The 20,352-nt window shown below is 42.4% G+C and overlaps 2 protein-coding genes across 2 annotated transcripts; both read right to left on the bottom strand.

The window, feature by feature from the left end:
* Positions 1-1,170: 1,170 nt before the first annotated feature.
* LOC117439332 (YY1-associated factor 2-like) lies at positions 1,171-13,654 on the bottom strand. Its single transcript, XM_034075239.2, has 3 exons — positions 13,499-13,654; positions 2,696-2,851; positions 1,171-2,215 (listed from the first exon to the last, which is right to left on the bottom strand). Exons 1-3 carry the CDS (start codon positions 13,531-13,533, stop codon positions 1,963-1,965), a joined length of 444 nt encoding a protein of 147 aa, XP_033931130.2. The 5' UTR covers positions 13,534-13,654; the 3' UTR covers positions 1,171-1,962.
* Positions 13,655-14,980: 1,326 nt separating this feature from the next.
* Positions 14,981-19,855, bottom strand: zcrb1 (zinc finger CCHC-type and RNA binding motif 1). Its single transcript, XM_071201759.1, is given in 13 exon segments — positions 14,981-15,384; positions 15,387-15,473; positions 16,212-16,309; positions 16,395-16,464; positions 16,467-16,494; positions 16,604-16,621; positions 16,623-16,640; positions 16,642-16,711; positions 16,811-16,893; positions 16,896-16,932; positions 17,383-17,411; positions 18,646-18,748; positions 19,693-19,855. Coding segments are annotated over 12 exon segments (678 nt in total). The 5' UTR covers positions 18,730-18,748; positions 19,693-19,855; the 3' UTR covers positions 14,981-15,328.
* Between the last annotated feature and the right edge of the window lie 497 nt (positions 19,856-20,352).

The following is a 20,352-nucleotide window of genomic DNA, read 5'->3' on the forward strand; positions in this document are numbered from 1 at the left end:
CAGATTGTAGCTGTTATGGCTAATATGTTAGCATTGTATTCCTCTTGGATTAGCGTTTCTAGTGTGATTGGTCATCATTAGCTCAATATCTCTTGAGTGCTTGACAAGAATCTGGTGATACAATCCGTATCGTGATACAGGTGTAACAATTAAATACTGTCGTGCTATTAAAAACACAACTCTATGTGCAACAAAAAAAAAGTAAAAGAACATTTGTAGTTTTTTTAATGCAATCAAAACAGCGGGATTTGCATTTATCACAGTCCCTGCATCACCATACATGAGAGCACTTCTACCAGTGCAATCTGAGCCACACTGGCTGCATGTAAAATATTAAATTAAGATCAATAGTGTTTTTGACGACACTCAAGTGTAATGACATTTTTTTTTACTTACAACCCTAATATTTAGCCCATTTTTAGCTCAGGGTTTATCTGCACCTCTATCGTAGCGAGTTAGCTAGTAGTAAACGTCAATCTTCTGGGATATCATGTTTACCAGGTAGTTTAACAACAGCTTGTCAACAGACTACCCATTGCTGCCCATGGATAGTCTGTGGTTGGTCTATGACAGGGATCACCAACTACATCTGTCCAAGGGCCAACATTTATCCAATAGACACTTTCTCGGGCCAGCGATTTTTATATATAGCCCGGAATTTTGAAGTTGGTAACCGGGGGGCGGGGGGGGTGCTAGTGGAGCACGCTCAGGTAAGGTACTGTTTGCGGAGCGCATACAGCTTAGCAGACTCTCCACGCTAACAAAGGATCACTTCTTCTTCAGGGCAGGGAAGGCTACGCAGTACGCAGTCTACTGTCCCGCAGCTGCTGCCCCGCAGCTGCTGCCTCTCTGTTGGACTCCGGTACTGCACATTACTCACGAGACGTTGTAAAAAAAAAAAAATGTGTGGGGGGCGAACGCACTAACCACTCCGCCAACGCCACAGTCACCCTCGCCGTGCGGGCCGGATGAGAATGTCTGGCGGGCCACCAGTTGATGGTCACTGGTCTATGAGGACATCAAAACAATGAGACTAGCTAGAGAAATGCTAATTCTGTACAAAAAAGAAAATCACTTAATGCAGGTCTGCGGTTGTTGTTTATATTCTGCACAATTAATGGCTGCGAACGTAGAATTAACAAAACCCTGATAGTATTATCTAGCCACATGTGACGTAAGGGGCAGTGTAGACTACCGGTATTATCCTTTACAATCATATTCTGCACCTTTACCCGCACCATATAAAACAGGGCTTTTATCAAAACCTGCCTGACGCCCTTATACAGTCATAACAAGCATTACCTGAACTAAACATCCCACTCCGAACATTACCCAAAAGCACCAAATGGTGCCCGGCAATGCTGCGTCAAAAAAGTCCCTCCGCAGCAGAGGCAGTCCACGAGTAAAGGCTGGGAGTAATGGCGAGCAGGAGCGAGGGTTTTGCAGTGAGGTTGAAGGTTCAGCGTCGGGACACCGAGTGCGAAATTCAGGGTTTACAACACGTAGGATTCCAGACAGAGGCGCAACGTTCCACATGGGGGAAGGATAGGTCACTCTGCCGGCCACGGAAGGTAAGGGTGGGCTGCACATTTCGAAAAAAGAAAAGGGCAGGAGTATCTGAAGGAAAACCTCACAGGGTCCTTAAAGCTCGTCCAGATTATTCAGACACATCTCAGGTCAGTTCTGAGGGAGTTCTTCGTCAGAATAAAACTGTCTTAGTAAGTATTCTAGCAGACAGCGCGCAGGACCGTCTCCATTACAACAATTGTCCAGGAGAAAATGTCTAAAAACGTCCAAGACAGAGCAAAGGTCTTCCATATTGCTTTCTAAAGAATCATTTAAACGTTCTAAATGTGATGTGTTTTGGTCACAGTTCCTATATATCCAAAAGAAGGTGAAGCGCAGCTCTCCACCGTGCCTGCAGATGAGATGGGTGTGGAGGGGGGAGGTTTGGAGGTGGGCTCAGTGGGACTCTCCGTTGACCGAGCTGCCCTCGCCTCTGGGTGAGGAGGAGCGGGAAAGCCCCTTCTCTGTGGTCTCTGAGCTGGAGCCGTTCTGGCTGTGGGGGTCGGCGGCGGCCACGGCGCTGGGCGGGGGGGCCGCGGTGGACGTGGGCTTGACCTTCTCCTTAAAGTCCGTGATGATGACCGTCAGGTCGCCGACCGTCACCTCCAGGTGCTGGGCGCTGCTCCGGTCGATGTTTTTTAACCTCGGCCTGGTGGGGGGGGGGAAATGGACATGAGAGCGAGATAAAAACCAAGCTGTATTTTCTAATCTATGGTCTTGTTTTAGTGACAGACAACTTACAGATGAATACAAGGCAGTCTGTCCTTTATTGTAACCGACACGAGCACCAAGCTTTATGAAAAATAATGTGCGATGATGTGACAAATATGCGAATGGACACTCAGATAAAATCTTGAATGCAGCAATATATTTCGCAGTCTAGAGCCATTTCCTTAGCCACTTCCTTAGGAGTCAAATCAAAATACTTGTTTATAGACTTATTCCTCTTTGATTCAGCCATGAGTGAAAGATATTTTTTCAAAGAGCATCCCCGAGACACTAATATGATTTTTGTACCTACTGTTTCCCACCCTCATCGGGCTTATCTTTGGAAGCCCTTCATGCACTATGACAAGCTCCCGTCAGGTGGCGGAGTAAACACCACCCCGTCCCCGGTATATCACTTTACCTCATCTTCTTGTGACTGTTCTTCTTGAGCGCCGGCTCTCTGTCGCTCTTCTCCTTCTCTACCTTCTCCTTCTTTTCCTTCTTGGGCTGCGAGGGCAACACGAACTGCTGAGTTACCTGCTGCTGGGAGACGAGCTGGGAGACGGGACGAGGCTTCCTGATCCGGGGGGAGAGGAGGGGGGAGAGACGGAGCGAGGCAGATTAATTAGGGGGAAAATCACAGTGAGCACATGGCTCCATGCAAGCGCAGCACCGTAATCAAGAGGCAATAATCAGTGTCGGTGTCGGTTAGGAAGCTGCTGCTGCGGAAGTGTTTTAACACCGGCAGCGAGTGGCTCCACACACCGAGGATAAACCCGCATTCAGCCATCTGTGAGACGTGAACCTGCTCAGACTCGTTCCAGCACTCAGTGATAAACATCACGAGCTGAGGGAGCTTCCTGCGAATTGTACAATACTCACGTCAGCTAGGAATATTACATCTTTTAGATTGTTGCTTTTAATTGTCTATTGTTTTTTACTTGTACTTGTGTTATGGTGTGTGAGCTGTGCCGTGTGATTGGTGGTACGTTGATTTGACTGTACAGCACTTTGGTCTGGAGGTTTTAAAAGCTGTATTGTACCGCATCACACTGTACATTTATAGCAATATCTTATTTTTTACGGTAATATCATAATGAATAGGAATACACCATTATATATATATATGATGTATTATACACTATTGATATATGTTATGTGGTAAAATGTGCCCCTTTTTTACATTTTATTATGTATTTATTGACATGGTCTGTCCATACTAAAAAACATTTAGCAGTTAAACTAAAATCTCATAACCGTTCTTTCTATTTTTTTTAAGCGCGCACAATATGCACATTTTGACTTCGCATGTTTGTTAAATATTTTTATTTTGCTGTATTTTTGTTCTCAAATGCAGCAACCGTTACAATAATGCATTCCCCCCACAGGGTAAATAGAGTATTCTGATTCTGTGCAATACACATGTTAAAGTGTGCAAATTACACTGACTTAATTATTTTATAAAACAGCACTCACGTTTTTATAAAAACGTTCACACCCAGGGAGAATTGTAGTGGTTTATCCGAAATGTGGAATGACCTGATTCTCCTGCGCTGCAGTTTGTGTATTTAATAACTCAAGCCATGAAGTGTGACACCTGTGGGCGCTTCACGTGACACAGTCGTCACTCCTTCGTGGACTTGATCCCCGGCTGGATTACCACCTGTGTTAGTGAACACATTATTCATGATGGGTTTCTACGGCTTGGATTTCAGGCTACGTACAAAACAGTCATGTTTGTGCTGCGTTGCTCTAAAGGTCATGTTCTAGTGACGTGGATGCGCCTTCATACAGGACGCTTCATTCGAAAGGCAGATCTGATAATAGAACTCGTGCTCAGACACCTACACGTCCGTCCTCACGGGCACATCTCGCTCCTCCACGAGTGCCTGCTGTCTCAAAACTGATGCATTATGCAACCGGTCTGGCAAGACTTTGCACGCATGGAGGCGGCGATCGTATTTCTGTGACACTGTGTGTGTGTGTGTGTGTGTGTGTGTGTGTGTGTGTGTGTGTGTGTGTGTGTGTTTAGGGGCTGGCAACAGTCCTAGCTTAGAGGCAAGTGTGTTGAAAAGGCCATCTGTTGAGAGAGACTACACTAGTATCTAGCGCCCGATTTTCCACGCCATACACACTCCCACATGGACACTGTTGTATGTATGAATGCACCTATGCACGTCGTAGCATGCACATCGTAGCATGCACACACTGCACCAAAAAGCCAGAGTGGTGCAAACGAATCAGAAACTCATGCATGCTTTATAAACACACTTTAAAGGGGACATGCAAGCAGCTGCACACACACACGAGGGCATGATAAGATGTGTGTTGCCTTGTTGTCATATTTCAAGCTACACATCCACACATTTCCTAACTCATCTAGTTTGTGTGAAATTGGGATCAATAAAGTATATCCTATCTAAATTGCTGCTTATAAAATAATTGGGATCAATAAAGTATATCTTATCTAAATTGCTGCTTATAAAATGCACTCTTTTTTTTAAGAATGCATGCTAGGAGTGAAGCCGCTTTCAAACACGGCACAGTAAATCAGCGTTATTCACTAACCTGCGTGTGAACCCTTCGAGGAGTATCGCAATTACAAAACAACGGCCCCCAGGTGCTTCCTGGAGAAAATGCCCTTTTGCACTTAACGTAATTATAAGGGTGACACAGTACAAGCACAGAGGACTCGTGCACTGGACTCGACGAAGTGCACCCTTAACATGAGCTTGAGAACGTAGCTGAAAAAGAAATGGCCTTTCTTCCTAAATGTGTGAGCTTTTGGCTGCCGGTTTTGTTCTCGGGCGAGTCTGTTTGTTAACAGTTCTGGGATGACCTAAATTGGGGCAGAGCTTCAAGAGTCTCTCCCAGAGTTGTGTTTTCCTTTTTATCATCGCCTTCACAGAACATGCAGTGATGCTTGGGAGGCTGGAGTGAAATGCAAATGGGTCTCTTGGCCTACATAAGCGTCTGATAGGGAGGCGATGCCGAGATCCTCTGTCTTGTCAGCACGACGCTGCGGAACTGCTGACACCTTTTAAACAAAACGAGGACTCTTTAAATCCTCCGTCTGCAGCCCCAGCAATCTGCGGCAATCTGTGACATCCTTTCAGGGCAACACGACGAAGAAGATATCTGCGAGGCTCGCACACACAACGTGTCAGGTCCACGCTGCCCCCAGGCCAAGTGTTACCAGCCCCCAAACAACAACAACAACAACAACAACAACAACAACAACAACAAGACGATCGTTTGTAACCCTTTGGGATTTTTTATTTCTGTTCAGGATGTCATCATGCACTTCCTGTTGTTAGCGGATAGCGCTACAGATGGATTACTGCTGCCATTACCTCATTAATGCAGCAAACGGGTGCCGTGTGCTTTGCTTGATGCACGATCAAGAAGGAATGCCACCTCAGGCTAATCCCGCTCTTCTCTATTCAAAGCTACGACTGGCTGCGCCCGAGAGGCCATTCTTTTGTGCATTCTACCTTCTTCAAGTGTGACATGAAGTAGATTTCCACTAATAGAGCCCGCTCAATAACCTGGAGGTGAGAGAGGAGAAAAGCTGATGTGAGGCAGAGCAGCAGGCCTACACAGAGCTGCCTCTGTTAACCCAATCAAAACGGTTTATTATCTTAGCACTTAGGCCTCCATCTGGAAGCAGAGTGTGTGTGCGTGTGTGTGTCTATTGATTCCAACAGGAAATTCTAGGCCTAATGTAAGAGCCCTATTCTTTTCGGACATTAATACGGCGTGTTTGAAACTGTTTGTTCCGATCAATATTTGCTCCACTCATTGCGTTATTCCACAGCAGCTAATGGAGACCCCTCCGCTGGAAATGAGGACCGGTTACGAGGACTTAAACACGTCCAAATGCTTTTGTTCCTGAAAATATAATCACAATCTCTCTTTTTTGTTGTATCTCTTTCAATGTAGAGAGGAAAACATGTGGGAGACCAAACGGGAACTACAGTTTAATAATGTTTCCATTGCATGGGAAAATGTCATGTCACAATGATATCTGCAACCTACCATATCATCCCAAAATGTCATCCACACGTGGCTTTAATGTGTACTGGAATCATTTTTACAAATTTGCTTTTGTTGCACAACAGATATGCGCATATCTTTGAGTCAAAAACAAAAATGTTATAAATAAAGTCAATCAAAAAAAACATAAGATTTCCCTTCATGGATAAAACATATCACATTGTGTTAGTCTGTGTGTTCAATGCTCTTGTATTTATTTACTGTAATTTATTATTTAGCAAGACAGCATTTTCAAAAGTCAAAACTTACCAACGTTTTTTTATAGGAATGAAATATCGCCCCGTCCTAGCTTTTTCTATGACGCAATTTGTTCGAGTTCACTTCTGCTCACGATCCATCACTTGGTCATTCTAACATTTCCAAAGCGTGAGTGCAAATAATGGAAAATGTTAACAACATTGCAAGACGAAGAAGTGCAATATTCAAATCGCAGTTAGCGCAGTATTTGTTAAAGGTTAATTGATATCATTTCCATTCTACAGACGTAAAAAAACCTATTTGGACGATAAAAACTGATCAGTCGCTCCAATATCACGAGTCATATCGCAATATCAGTCAGAAATAATCACAAATTAGTAACTTTCCGCGCGGCGTTACAAAACACTCCACCATTTTCTAACAGCCGAAGCGTGACTTCGCTTTGTAGCCACAAGCTAACGGCACACTGTCCCTGTGCTGCGGGAGCTGGAAAGTACAATCGCTGCTAGTCATCCTGCTACATTTCACTGACGGGGAAACCTCTGGCTGACCCTTCTGCAAACACAGAGTCTAACGCTATCTCCCCCCCCCTCCCCCTCCCCCTCCCCGGTCCGACCTCTCACTCCTCCACCAACAAAACAGTCCGAGGAACCAGCGCTGCCAGGAAATATCACCTCAGGTCCAGATTTGGTCACAAAACAAATGTATTATGACTCGGGGCCACAGCGGACAAACAGGTCATCAACACCACAGAGTCAGTGGGGGGGGGGTCTGTTTATAGACCTATCATAATAACTTGCCTAAAGTGACTATAAGTGCTCTCGTCCACTTATCCCTTCTGTTGTCCTATAGGGTCAAATGAGCCGTTCCTATATGTTTGTGTTAATATATAAGGGAGGGCGTGTGGTGCAGTGGATTGGTGTTCCGATCAGGGGGTCACAGGTTCAAACCCCACTGCAGTCAGCATGTCGTTGTGGTCCCTGGGGAAGACACTTCACCCCAAATTGCTCCTGTGGGGATTGATCACAGTATTGAGTATGTAAGTCGCTTAGGATAAAAGCATCCAACATGTAATGTAATGTTATTAATGACCGCTACGGGCTGCCTTTAAAAATGGTTTCAAAACAGAATCCGGACTAAATGTATGTGGCTGAGAATCCATCAAGATATGTTCCTCTGATCTTACCTGTAGTCAAAATAATTCTATCTTTTTGCTTCGTTTTACTCAAAAATAAAGGATGAATTTTGTGTAAATTATGTCTTGAGGACCAACTTCTTTAATTCCACACTTTGAAAGGGAGAAACCATTCAAGTTTAGGGTCGATCCAATTCACAAAACTGTTAATATGAGGTGCACTGAGTATTACATTGCAATATAGGGCAGTCCATAGAGTATAACTATTAGCAGTGAAATTATTTAGATTTTTGTTTCAACACTCTCATAGGCGTTTTTAGATCTGACAGGGCCCCTCTGTCCTTTATTCCAAGCATTTACACTTTCAAAATGTAAACTGGTTCCATCCTCGAGCTGGGCGATGTATGAAAGGATCCGTTATGATTTGGGCTTTAAAAAATAAATTGTTCACAAAGCGTGCATTTTTTACAGTACAATCTTTTCCTTTATGGTTACACTTTTATGAAACTAGAGGTCAAACATTCATTCCCATTCATCTAAGCTCTTATGTTTTCCCAAAGACAGCACGAGGCTGAATTCTGCAGAACTGCTGGCTCACTTTAGTGGAGAACACGGTGTGAGGAGCAAACATCCCACAGGACAGCTGATGGACTGTGAACAAGCTCAGGAGAACGCTTCTCTAAACAGATCTCCTCCCACTGCTCAGCGATGACTACACCATCGTTGTGAAATCGCTTTTTTTTAATGCGCTGTTAAAGGTTTAGGTGTGTGTCGGGTTCTATCAGCGGGTCGTAGACTGCTTCTGGGAGCTCGTCCAACCCGGTGATTAATGTCCTTGCCTGTACATGCTACCACCATACGTGTGTGTGAGACAGATGGATGATATATACTCTCTCTCTCTCCCTCTCTCTCTTACAGAGCTTATCACGTAGCTATAATCTCGAGCCATATGACGTGATAACAGCCAGCTTCATTGTCCCTGGTGTACACTCGTGTGTGTGTGTGTGTGTGTGTGTGTGTGTGTGATGCGACAGAGAGGACTTTTATGAGGATGTAATCATTTAGATGGGGCGATCAAACATTGATTGGTGATTTAAGTGTGTTGTATTATTCCTCTTACATTCATGTATTCATATAAATAACACGCGTTATCAGTGTAAGTCGCAATCATGGCTCATAAAATGGTTCTCTTTCAACAGTTTGTTGCCTGTTGTGATTTATTCGAGACTCGGGGCTAAACAGGGCTGCAACATCTTTTTAATTATTTTTAACCATCATGTGAGATGTTCACGCTTAAGGGAATTAAAACACATGATGACTCCGAGGGGTGATACATTAGCTTTCTCCTCCCTCCCACACGTTACCAGCCAAACAACCAGATAGTGTTGAGATCCAAGAGGAATTTGGACCCTGTAAAAGGTTTAAAAGGACGGGCAGCTAGGAAGCTATAGTTTCAAAAAGCATAATTGATTTGTAAGGAAGGTTTTAAAAGCCAAAAGGAAAACTGCGTTCTTCTAAGTGTATGCAGCATGTATGCACAGGCAGCGGAACGATATGGAAATATAACTAATTCACGCTGTGCATTTAAAACTGAAACATCTTCCTTCAGGCAGCATTTTAATGTACATATTAGTATTCCACGGCAGTTACACGCGACTTTACCAATGCAGCTACTTTGAGATGAAAGACGATTCGTCCTTTTCTTTTTGCAACAGAACATTAGTATTAATCAGATGGCTCCAGCAGGCTGATCAGTATCTCATATAGATATCTTCTGCAACCAATCACTGCTCTTTCCCAGATCCTAAAAGTCCAAGATGACTTTTTACATCTGAAACCCAAAAGATATTCCATTTCATTTGTTATAAAACAGAGAAACGGCATCATATCTTCACCGTTGAGAGGCTGAAAAGAGCATTTTTAGACTTTCTGGCATGAAGAACTACTTGAACGGAAAAAAGTGCGCACCACCAACAACAACCGAGCCGATTGCGCAATCACAGCCCACTTTTCAGTGTGTGCGCGGTGCATGTGAACTGCGAGGGCGAGCCTGTGCGGAGGACGATAAAGCAGACAGAAGCTGACAGTTTGCCAGCGAGCCAGAATTGCCTCGTGCTGGTTTAGGTGGAGCTGAGACAACGCGCACATCAGTCAATCTGTCACCGAGAGACGCCCTAGGTTAAGTTCAGCTCGTGGAGAGAGAGAGAGAGAGAGACAGAAAGAGACCAAACCGGAATATCCGAGAGAAAGGAGAGGTGGGGCGCCGAAAGGCAGAGGGAGAACTAATCCGAACACGATCGCGCTCACTGTCCTGACCCGTAGAAATATAATGCTGCGGAACAAGCTCCTGGAGGCAGAGCATGCACACGCCGAGTGTTTCCCCGGCGGGGGCCGACTTGTCAGGGGCTCAGCTGGGTGAACAGATGCAGGTGGTGCAGGCGAGACACTGGAGAAGGTCACAAACGGCGCTCTATTACACCGGGCTGTTAAAACTCAAACACCGTCCTCAGCCAAATACTACCGTCTGTCGGCACCACTTCACATGACATTTTCAGCCCAACCCCGCTCTTCCAAACGCCAGAGCATTAACTCTGACACATGCCTCGTCTTTTTATTTAAACATTAAGGTGACACTCTAATCCGGTACAAGGCCTATAATGGGTGCAGTGGGAGGCCTCCTGGCTGAAGGACGCTCTGCCGGGTGTGTTCCAGATGATCAAACTTGTGACCTTGCACTTATCAAACAGCCGCCATTGAACTGAATTCCGTCTGTAGCGTTTTGCTTTTCAAAAAGGAGTCCAAAGATCAGATGCCTCTCCCACGTTTTCTCCGGAAAAGTCTCAAGGTAATGAGGCTGCATGATATGTAGTGATGCCAAAGCTCCTAGTTAGATGGCTTTAATTCAAAGCTGTTCACTTGCTGCAGGAAAAACAACATGTTTCCATATTAATTAACCTGCTGCACAAATGACTGCATCACGTTTGCAGCCGGTGTGAATTCCCTAACAGATTATTAGCTGCAGATGCAAGTCTCACTTTGCGTTTCATCACATTTGACTCCCTGGAAAAGTTTCCGAGCCGTTGACAGAATAAGCGGAACGTCGGCAGGTTCCCCTTCTGTGCCAATCTCCATCTCTCTTACATTTCACTCCCTTTCCCCCCCCGATAAGCGAGTCCAATCCTGCTGATGTATCCCTGCCTTCACTGCTTTCAATCAGCTGCCAGCTTCCAGTCCCTGCAGTAGATCATCTCTCCACATCAGAGGAATTTAGGCAGCGAGATCTGCTCAGCCTCACCTTCATAAAACACTTATCTCCTGACGGCTATCTACAAGCTCTTCCTCTTCCTCCTCTTCCTCTGCCAATGCCTTGAAATGTACTTGCCGGTCCCGTCGGAAAAAGTGCTTTTCTCCGCCCTATCACAAGTTAATTTCTCTTCCTCCGAGCCAGCACTGGCTGTCAAACCTGTGACCTTCAGGCGACGGGTGTCACCAGCGGACGCTCCATGTCGAGGAATAATTCATTCCTCCGCAGTAATAACTCAGTCATGCTTGTTTAGTAACCAGCGAGGGAATTTGTCCTGTCATACATTTATATTCTGCACGTGCTATGCCCTTTACCACCTTTGGCTTGCTCGCAGTGAAACCCGCTTGTCTGTTGTGTTCGGGTCATTAACAGCTGCGACCACCTGTGTGGCCATTTTGCTGCAGGATTAGGGCCTTCTGGGAAAAAACGAGACACACACTTCAAACGTTTCTGCAGTTGGGAAAGCATTTAGATATGACCTCCTCATGGACCGCTTTTTCTAAATGTGTCAGCTGTGAAGCGTGGAATTCTGTGTCCTTGCCAACTTGCCCCAAATATACCCAGATGGGGAAGACAAAGGTGTCGCGGCTTTGGTGACGCGAGGATTCAGACAGGTTCTTGGCAAAGCTGCAGGCCGTTGTTTTTTGAGTCCCTGGAGTGTCCTCAACAATCAACAGCAATAATCTGAACTCCTTTGATAAGAGTATGTGTGTCATACATCGCTTTGTTTGCACGAGCAGCAACTGTGCACGTATGAGTGCGATCAAGGGGCGCATATTAGGAAATGTGCCTGTTTGTGTACCAATAGGCATGCAGTCATGGTAACATTTGCATGTCGAGTGCATCTGATTAAGCTGTTGCATAGTAATGAGCTATGGCTGTCTGTCTGGCAGCTGCTCTCCTTTACACACCACACACACACACACACCACACACACACACCACACACACACACACACACACACACACACACACACACACACACACACACACCACACACACACACACACACACACACCACACACACACACACACCACACACACACACACACACACACACACACACACACACACACACACACACACACACACACACACACACACACACACACACACACACACACACACACACACACACACACACACACACACACACACACACACACACACACACACACACACACACACTAAATAACCCCACTTATGAAAAAGCATCAAAGCACTGATGTTGTTGTAGTTACATGATTGGGAAAGTTGTGCTAATGCAGGATGATACATTGAAGAGGGAGCTCATGTAACACACACACTGTTTCCCAGAGCTACACTTCCTCTCCTTCACCCTTTGTTGCGTTTTCATCCTGATGAGCCACTCAGGGATAACAGTCATTTCCTGCCTCAAATCACTGAAGTCAGGATAAGTAGCGGCCCGAGAACACAGTGTGTGTGTGTGTGTGTGTGTGTGTGTGTGTGTGTGTGTGTGTGTGTGTGTGTGTGTGTGTGTGTGTGTGTGTGTGTGTGTTGAAGTACCTTTGTGTGTGAGTTTGTGTTCACCCATCGTCTGTTAGAAATATCTCCAGGGCAACAAGATGGATGTGTGTTTGAGTGTGGAAGTGTGTGTGCAGTGAGCCATCCATTTCCCTCATTTAATGGAGGTCAGTGTGTGTGAACACCCGGAGAAGAACATGGACACTAATGCACCTGTTTTGGTGTTAGTCGACTAAATAATTATTTTATTTATATTTTTCATGCTGACTTATTTCCAAGAACGGGAGAACACATGCTCTAAAGTGGTGTTTTTACATGATTCTTTATGGCAAAAACGGATATGTTTAATCTAATAAACTAATCATTATTCGACAAAATCGTATTGAGGATAAGGCGACTAAGAATTTCATTAGTAAAGGAAAGCCCCAGCTCAAAGAAAATGTAGAGTTCAAGGAAAACACGGAGTAAGTAGTTGTTATTTAAAAACATAGAGACATTATTGCAATTCTCGTTATTGCTGCACACTTTTTTTTTAGTAGTTCTTAATGCCAGAATGTCTAAAAATGCTGTTTTCAGTCCATCAACGATGGAGATGTGATGCTTTTTCTCGGTTTTATAACAAATTAAACTGAATATATTTGGGTTTGGACTTATGAGACAAACATTTACATTTAGGATCTGCATGTGCATACAACCATTTTAGATGGAGATAAATAATTGTTAGTTCCATTCCAGCCTTCACAATACGTATTTCAGAGTATCTAGTATACATCACCTAAAACATACATGAGAAATACAATAAAAAGAACTGGCCTAAACCATGTTTGTTTACTACCTGACCTGTATAATACTAACAACGATAAGGTTTTAATTTGTCAAATAACGTCAACTGTATCTCCTTACAAGGCACCATTGGTAATAGGATAAAGGGGTGGTAGTGAGATTATTCCTCATTCTGTTAGTGGGGGCTGACTCCCAGGGGACCCCACGGCCCCCTCAGCTTGGGAAGCCGCCATTTAAAAAGAGGTAATGTATATGAATCCTTACCTTGTTGACGTCCCCTTCCTGACATCACACATCATGCACTTAAAAGCCTCTGCCGTATTCTTGTACGTGCACACGCTGCAGTCCCAAAACCCCTCGTCGGAGGAGGGCTTCGGTTGACGCTTCGGCCTTTAAAAAACAATAAATGTACACAGAAAATTAAAAAATAACCGAAGAGAGGTGGTGGTGGGAGACAAGAGAGAGTTCAGCTTGCATGCACGAAATGTAGAAAACATCTGTGTAAACCTACAGGATTTAGGAAATCATCTGCACACACACATGCAGAGAGAGAAAAGAGAGAGAGACCGTGGAGAAAACCCATTTTTTTTCCGTGTCCGCTCCCCTCTCGTACCTTGAATATTAGCCCGTTTTAACTCGGTTTTTACCTTGGGACTCCTCTTGTCGCCCATGCCAGACCGGGGTTTCTGTGGAGATGCTGAGACGAGCTCAAGTCGTTTTATTTCCGATTATTTTACCAAAGAAAGCGATGCGCCCGTGCCGCTCGGCTTCCAGCTGTCGTGGAAACTCCGCTTGGGAGAGGGTCACGTGATTCGCTCTGCCCAATCAGAGGCAGGGTTACTTCCCGAGGCTGACATTCCTCTTGATGAATCTATGCCGCGTTCATGTACCCGCTTGTAGGTTCGTACTTCTGTGTAAAGAGGGTGTTAAAAATCCATATTATGGGGGTTTATGACTAACATGAGTCGTTTAGACGCCGTTTGAAAGCTGATTCTAAAATACAGCAAGATGTACACCTTAAATTAAGGGAAAAGTCAAATTGAAACGGCTGATATCAGTTAATGCCTTTTAAAAAGATAATAAATATTATTTAAAAAATGTTAAGAATATTATTGTGCTGTAATTTGCTATATTACATACAAGGATGCCACAAGCATTAAATGGCTATAAATGGTTATTTTCTTAACATGGAATCCCACCTTTCTTTGTAGCAGTTATCTCTTTATCCACTCTCCTTGTCATGAGATCTTTCATTTCCGGCAGCACATAAATGCAACAAAAGCTATAGTCGCACTCGCTCATGTGTTAACCGTTTAGATAATTTCACTGTACAGGGATTCCTCTCTCATCCCTCTATATTCTCATTTGACTCGCTGACTGCAGGATTTCCGCAGTAGTTTAGATCATTCGCATTAAACACCGGGGAATACCACGCCTGATTTCTGTGCTGACGTAAACGGGAATCAAAGGACACATTTCCAAACGCATGCTGGTTTTATAATGGGCCTGAGAAAACCATAGCCTGGGGATCCTGAACCTTTCATGTCAACTAGATCTCCATAATGTCCCCAAGATTAGATTTTAGAGAAAGGAAACCTTAACTGCTGCATTTTAGCTGTTACAATATTTAGCATAACACACACCGTCTAAATCACTATGTAGTTCAGAAAGACTAATTACATTTTAATCCTTGTTGGTTGTGTGTCAATAGGAAACATAGCAATACAAAATAAACACCTGACACACTTATTTGGACAGTTTTAGGAAACATAATACAAATGAATGAACACAATTATTCACCGGTAAAAGTAAAAAAATGTCTCTTTTCAGAAATCAGTATCTCATTATTTGTTTAACACCGGAACAACAACAAAGAATTTGGCCTGTCATTAAGAAGGCAGGTTTTATTGACTGACATATAAAAACAAATACTACAATGGTTTGAGTTTTATGTACAAGAAGTAAAAAGAAAATCTGATGTGTATTGGTAATGGATGCATCTCCCATATAATACAATACAACTTACAAAAAATAAAGGATATTTAATGTATAACATAGGGCTTATGTCTAAACCCTGTCTATATATCATTATAATTAGTCGCTTAGCTCCTCCTCGTCACTGAAGTACGCGCTCTTTTTGATCCTTGGTTCTTGGAGTCTGAGGATGTTGAAGCGTGAGCACTTTCTTCTTAGACAAACGCGCCCGCTTCTTCTCGCGTCTCCTCTGCCTCAATACTGGCTTGCTGAAAGGACAAACAATGGGGAAAAAGGGAATATATAACACTGCTAAAAGCTAATAATTACATTCAAGTGTATGGTGCATTCACACTGTCCTGCAGCAGCGAGCCCCGCAACGTCCCGCCAACACGGCACCCAGACCCCACGCAGCATCCTCATCTGTTCGTCCTTACTGGGGTCATTTTCTGGGTGCTAACAAACGCCATTGTAACACATAACCACTGATGTTCCGCTGTAACGGTGGTGGATTCATCAGAAACAGAGTGGGCGAGCTGACCAATCAGAGCACAGTGGGGTCACAGGGAGGGGGGGGGCAGGAGCTCCAACAAGCCGTGAATACACATACTATACAGAGATGTATGAGAAACCAATGTGAGTTTGGAAAATTGCACAATATATAAATCTATTCTAGTAGACTTGAACTATTGAACTATTCATATCTTAGACTGCACTGTAACTTTTATCTTTTAATGTTTATTTTATTAGCTTTTCTTTTGAATGACTGCTTAATGTCTTTCATTTTTTGTTTTTCTTTTAATGTTTACTGTTTTTAAATGCCTTTGTCTGAACGTCTTTCATTTTTGTAAAGCACCTTGAATTGCCTGGTGCTGAAAGGTGCTATATAAATAAACTTGCCGTGCCTTGCCTTGACCTCAACAATGGAATTATGATCAGTAGAAATGGCCATGACGTGGGACCTTTAAAGTCAAGACGTCTATTTTGATTTCTATCCCTGCACACTTACCTGGAAAAGCTATGGCTTGGCTCAGACTGTCCAAGGTGGGGTCCTCTCCCTCTTCTTCACTTTCTTCTTCTTCTTCCTCACTTAAATGGAAAATATGTAGGAATTACAAACACAAAAACTCTTAAATAAAGAGAAAACCTGACAACATCAACAGTAAAATACGTACACAATGCACAGGTTTTTCTGGCCTCTTTCTTCTTTTTCTTCTCTTTCTTCTTCGGAGCTTCCCTTTCCCCCAGGATGTTTTGGGGCATGCGTAGCTCAGATGACCCGGATCCTGTCATGTTTCATTGAAAGGCACACGCTTAACATCTTCTAAGATAGTTTTCTACACATTCAGAAAAGAATACAAGCAATTGAAATAAAATAGTTAAATATGTACGGACCCCACATTCGTAACATTTTAGTCTTGTCCGTGTAGTTTTCGTCTTTTGATGAACTCAGTTGCTCGTCCATTGTCTACGGCAATGCCTCGCTTTACGTTCTGCCAAACACTGGGAGACAAACATAGGGGTATCAAGTTGATATCTGTAATTCATTAAAACATCACTGACTGCAACTAAGACATGTCTGATTGAAAATAATAACATGACGGACGGACCTGTTTGTTTGTTCCTGCTTTTGCACAGTTATGAGCTGATTCTCTATCCAGGAACAGAACGAACGCCACCCCCTTTTACTCAGGCGAGTCTCTTTATCTTTAACGATTGTAACCCTGGAGTAAACATGGCGGTTTTAACCAAACGTATAATAATAATAACTTATAAAGCCATATTTAAATTAAGTTATTGTTAGGTGCTTTGACAATAAACGCAGGGATCTCCAGAATGTTATAAAACAGAAAAGCACCACAGTAAGGCAAGCCCCAAAGCAAGATTAAATTAAGGTCAAATTTAAACAAAAATAGAAAACATAGAAGAGGGAAGACAAATGATGGAGAAGTAAATGAGTAAATACATTACACTAGTCTATAAATTGGGTTTTAAGAAGTAATTTAAAAGAGGTCAGAGATTAAAATTGAGTATTCAAAGCCTATTAACTGTTGTTTTGGTGTACACATTATGTACATTATGTGTACATTATACACATTATACGTTATGGTGTACACATACTAAAAAGAAATATAATTATGCAAAAACAATTACGAGACAGAGCCATTACTTACTTTACAACTTTTCCATATTTGGTGAATAGCTGAAAAGAGACAAAGTCATTTGTTTCAATATTCAAGTTTCTTTCATTTCGATTCCACGGTGGTATTTTACTTATTTCTGTTGTTGCCAGGCAAAAGCATCCTTACATTATCTCCTAACACTGTGTAGGACAGTGGTTCTCAAACTTTTTCTGTCAGGCCCCGCCTTTGGAGAAAAGAAAAGTCCGACCCCCCGACACAATAGTCACGTAATGGACCAAGTTAACATTTATTAAATACATCGATATGAACGTGAGCATTCCTTTCAAAAAAATATAAAAATCACTTTGCTAGAACAGTGATAACAAAACAATGCTGCATAAGTCTGTGTGCTCAAAAAAATAAATACATAATACAATTGTGCAATCCCTTTGCTAGAACAATAAGTTATAATACTTTGCCACTTTGCAAAGAAAATGCTGATATTTGGTAAAAAAGTGTGTCTTATCACAGGTGGCTGCAATGAGCCTGTTTTGCACTGCACATTTCTTCAAAACGGGGTTGCAGGCTCAGTGGCGGCACCAGAGATTTCTTTTGGGGGTGCTGTGGGGTAGCTTTGACGGGGGGGTAGCTTGACGTGTCCATAGAGGGTGCTCAAACATTTAGGGTTTCCCATTAATGTACCGGTTTATACAGTTACAATGAAGGCTCGATAATCAGCTCACGGCATATAGGTGTAAGCAGAGTGTTGCTATTTTTATAGGTGGTGTGTGGACCTTCTCTAGGGGGGTCCGGGGGCAAGCTCAAGCATCAATCTGGTGCACTTTGAGAGCAACATGAAGAGATCTATGGATACATCCCTCAACACCCAGATGAAACAGAACTGTAAACAGATTTACTTTTTCGTTCACTGAGCCTCTCAGTCTGACAGGAGAGGACTCTCCTCCACCTTGTTGTTGAAAAAGCTCCTTATATCTGTTAGCGTAGCTCGCTAGCACCAGAAGCTAACATATCTCTCTCTCTCTCTTCTATTCTCTCTGCTCTCTTCTCTCTCCTCTCTCCTCTCTCTCTCTCTCTCCTCTCTCTCTCTCTCTCTCTCTCCTCTCTCTCTCTCTCTCTCTCTCTCTCTCTCTCTCTCTCTAAGTGGCTCGTTCCACACACACACAGAGCCGAGCTTGAATGAAACACAGAGACGTAATTGTACTGTATCACATTATTTTCGAATGAATAATTGTTCCTCCTGTTCCCCCCCCTGTCATGCCCCCCACTTTGAGAAACACTGGTGTAGGAACTTACCTTGTGCAGGTCATTGTTGGTGAGAGAGAATGGCAGGTTTGACACATACACAGTGCTTCTGCTTGGTGCCAATCCCCCGCTCATACTGGACGCATATAACACACTGGAAGAGGAAAAGATCACATAGTTAGTTCAGGTTCTACCTCTCTATGAACAATCTGCACTTACATACTGCAGCCTACTTACACTACCTCACAGGATATATTTATTATTATCACAATAATATCCTGCATTCTATTTGTTACTGGACATTTGTATTTCCACATGTATATTTTCCTCATGTTGATTTTTAATGCTATTTTATTTCTATTTCAGAAATATTTTTGGACTGTTTATTTCTAGTGTCTTAATTTCTCTTATGTACATTGCCTTGTGTTTTTATGCTGCTATCTATCTATCTATCTACTGTATCTATCTATCTATCTATCTATCTATCTATCTATCTATATCTATCTATCACTCTTAATTTCAAGCTACTGTCCAACATATAGTAAACTATGTTTATATATTTAGCAGATTGGTATATTAGAGGAGAGTTTTCTTATTTATTCTGTATGTTTTATAATGTTAAGATACTGCTATGAGTATAGTTGTTTTACTGATACATTTTTTTTAATGAGAAGGTAATGTTTATCTTTAGATAGATAGATAGGTAGCTAGACATATAGTTACATAGTTACAGCAGCTCAGTCATTACAATAATTAAAAGGGGGGAAACAAGGATGAACATAATACCATAAAACACGAAACAATAAAAAACAAGTATATGATATACATATCTACAGTTTTAAAAAAAGGACATGCACCACAAAGAATACTCACTATAAAAGGTTCTAGATATGAGAGGTCAATATACTACAGCAACATAAATATAAACTTATAGTATGTATATGATATTACAGTAGCTGAAACATACAGTTTAAAAATACAGTCGTGACTATCTATCTATCTAAACACCCAGCTTCTTAGCTAGTTTAGTAACTCCACCATTCATGTCGCGATTCACATTTTAAATTAAGTGCAAGCAGAGGAGTACAAATGACTTACCAAAACAGCCTCCACCGTATTAAAACAATATAACAAATATAGTGTTTTTAAAAAAGCCGAATGATATATGAATAAGTCTGAAGCTAATGTTTAGCAAAAAGAAACAAATGCTTTCTTCTTCTTCTTTTCACGGTTTTATGGCGGGTGGCAACCCGCATTAGCATTAGCGCCCCCTACTGCATTGGAGTGAATCTACCACAAACATTTAAATACAAAATAAATAAAACATGATCCTTATTAACTCTGTTTGTGTCAAATACTATAATAGTCTCCCTGACTCAATGTATAATATTACTTTGGACCATGTATGATGTATGTAATGTATTTTTTATACTTTAATCTCAGAAAAGGGAAGAGAGGATTTATGCCAGATTTGAGCTCATTTCTGATTTTCATCTGCAGTCCTTAGGCAGAATCAACAAACACTTAAAACATTGGATAATCTCTATCACTCAAGCAATTATAAAACAGATTAAAGTACAGGTGAATCTAATATGACACAGTACAGTTGAATTACATTTCAATAAAAAACTCAGATTACTCTTTTGTTAACTTGATTTATAACTTCACACTGTACACTTATATGCAATTATAGGCTATGCCCTTCCCTGCACACTTAATGGTACACGGATTTGTTTGCTGTAAATTGGCCCTAAATAG

This window comes from Pseudochaenichthys georgianus, chromosome 23, assembly GCF_902827115.2.
Source record: "Pseudochaenichthys georgianus chromosome 23, fPseGeo1.2, whole genome shotgun sequence".
NCBI classification, from domain to species: domain Eukaryota; kingdom Metazoa; phylum Chordata; class Actinopteri; order Perciformes; family Channichthyidae; genus Pseudochaenichthys; species Pseudochaenichthys georgianus.

Excerpts from the sequence above, each read along its gene's own strand:
- LOC117439332 (XM_034075239.2), bottom strand. The coding sequence starts at position 13,533 with ATGATGTGTGATGTCAGGAAGGGGACGTCAACAAG. Across the intron at positions 2,852-13,498 it reads AGGAAGGGGACGTCAACAAG|GAAGCCTCGTCCCGTCTCCC; the intron begins GTAAGGATTCAT and ends CCCCCGGATCAG. Across the intron at positions 2,216-2,695 it reads AACAGTCACAAGAAGATGAG|GCCGAGGTTAAAAAACATCG; the intron begins GTAAAGTGATAT and ends CCCCCCCACCAG.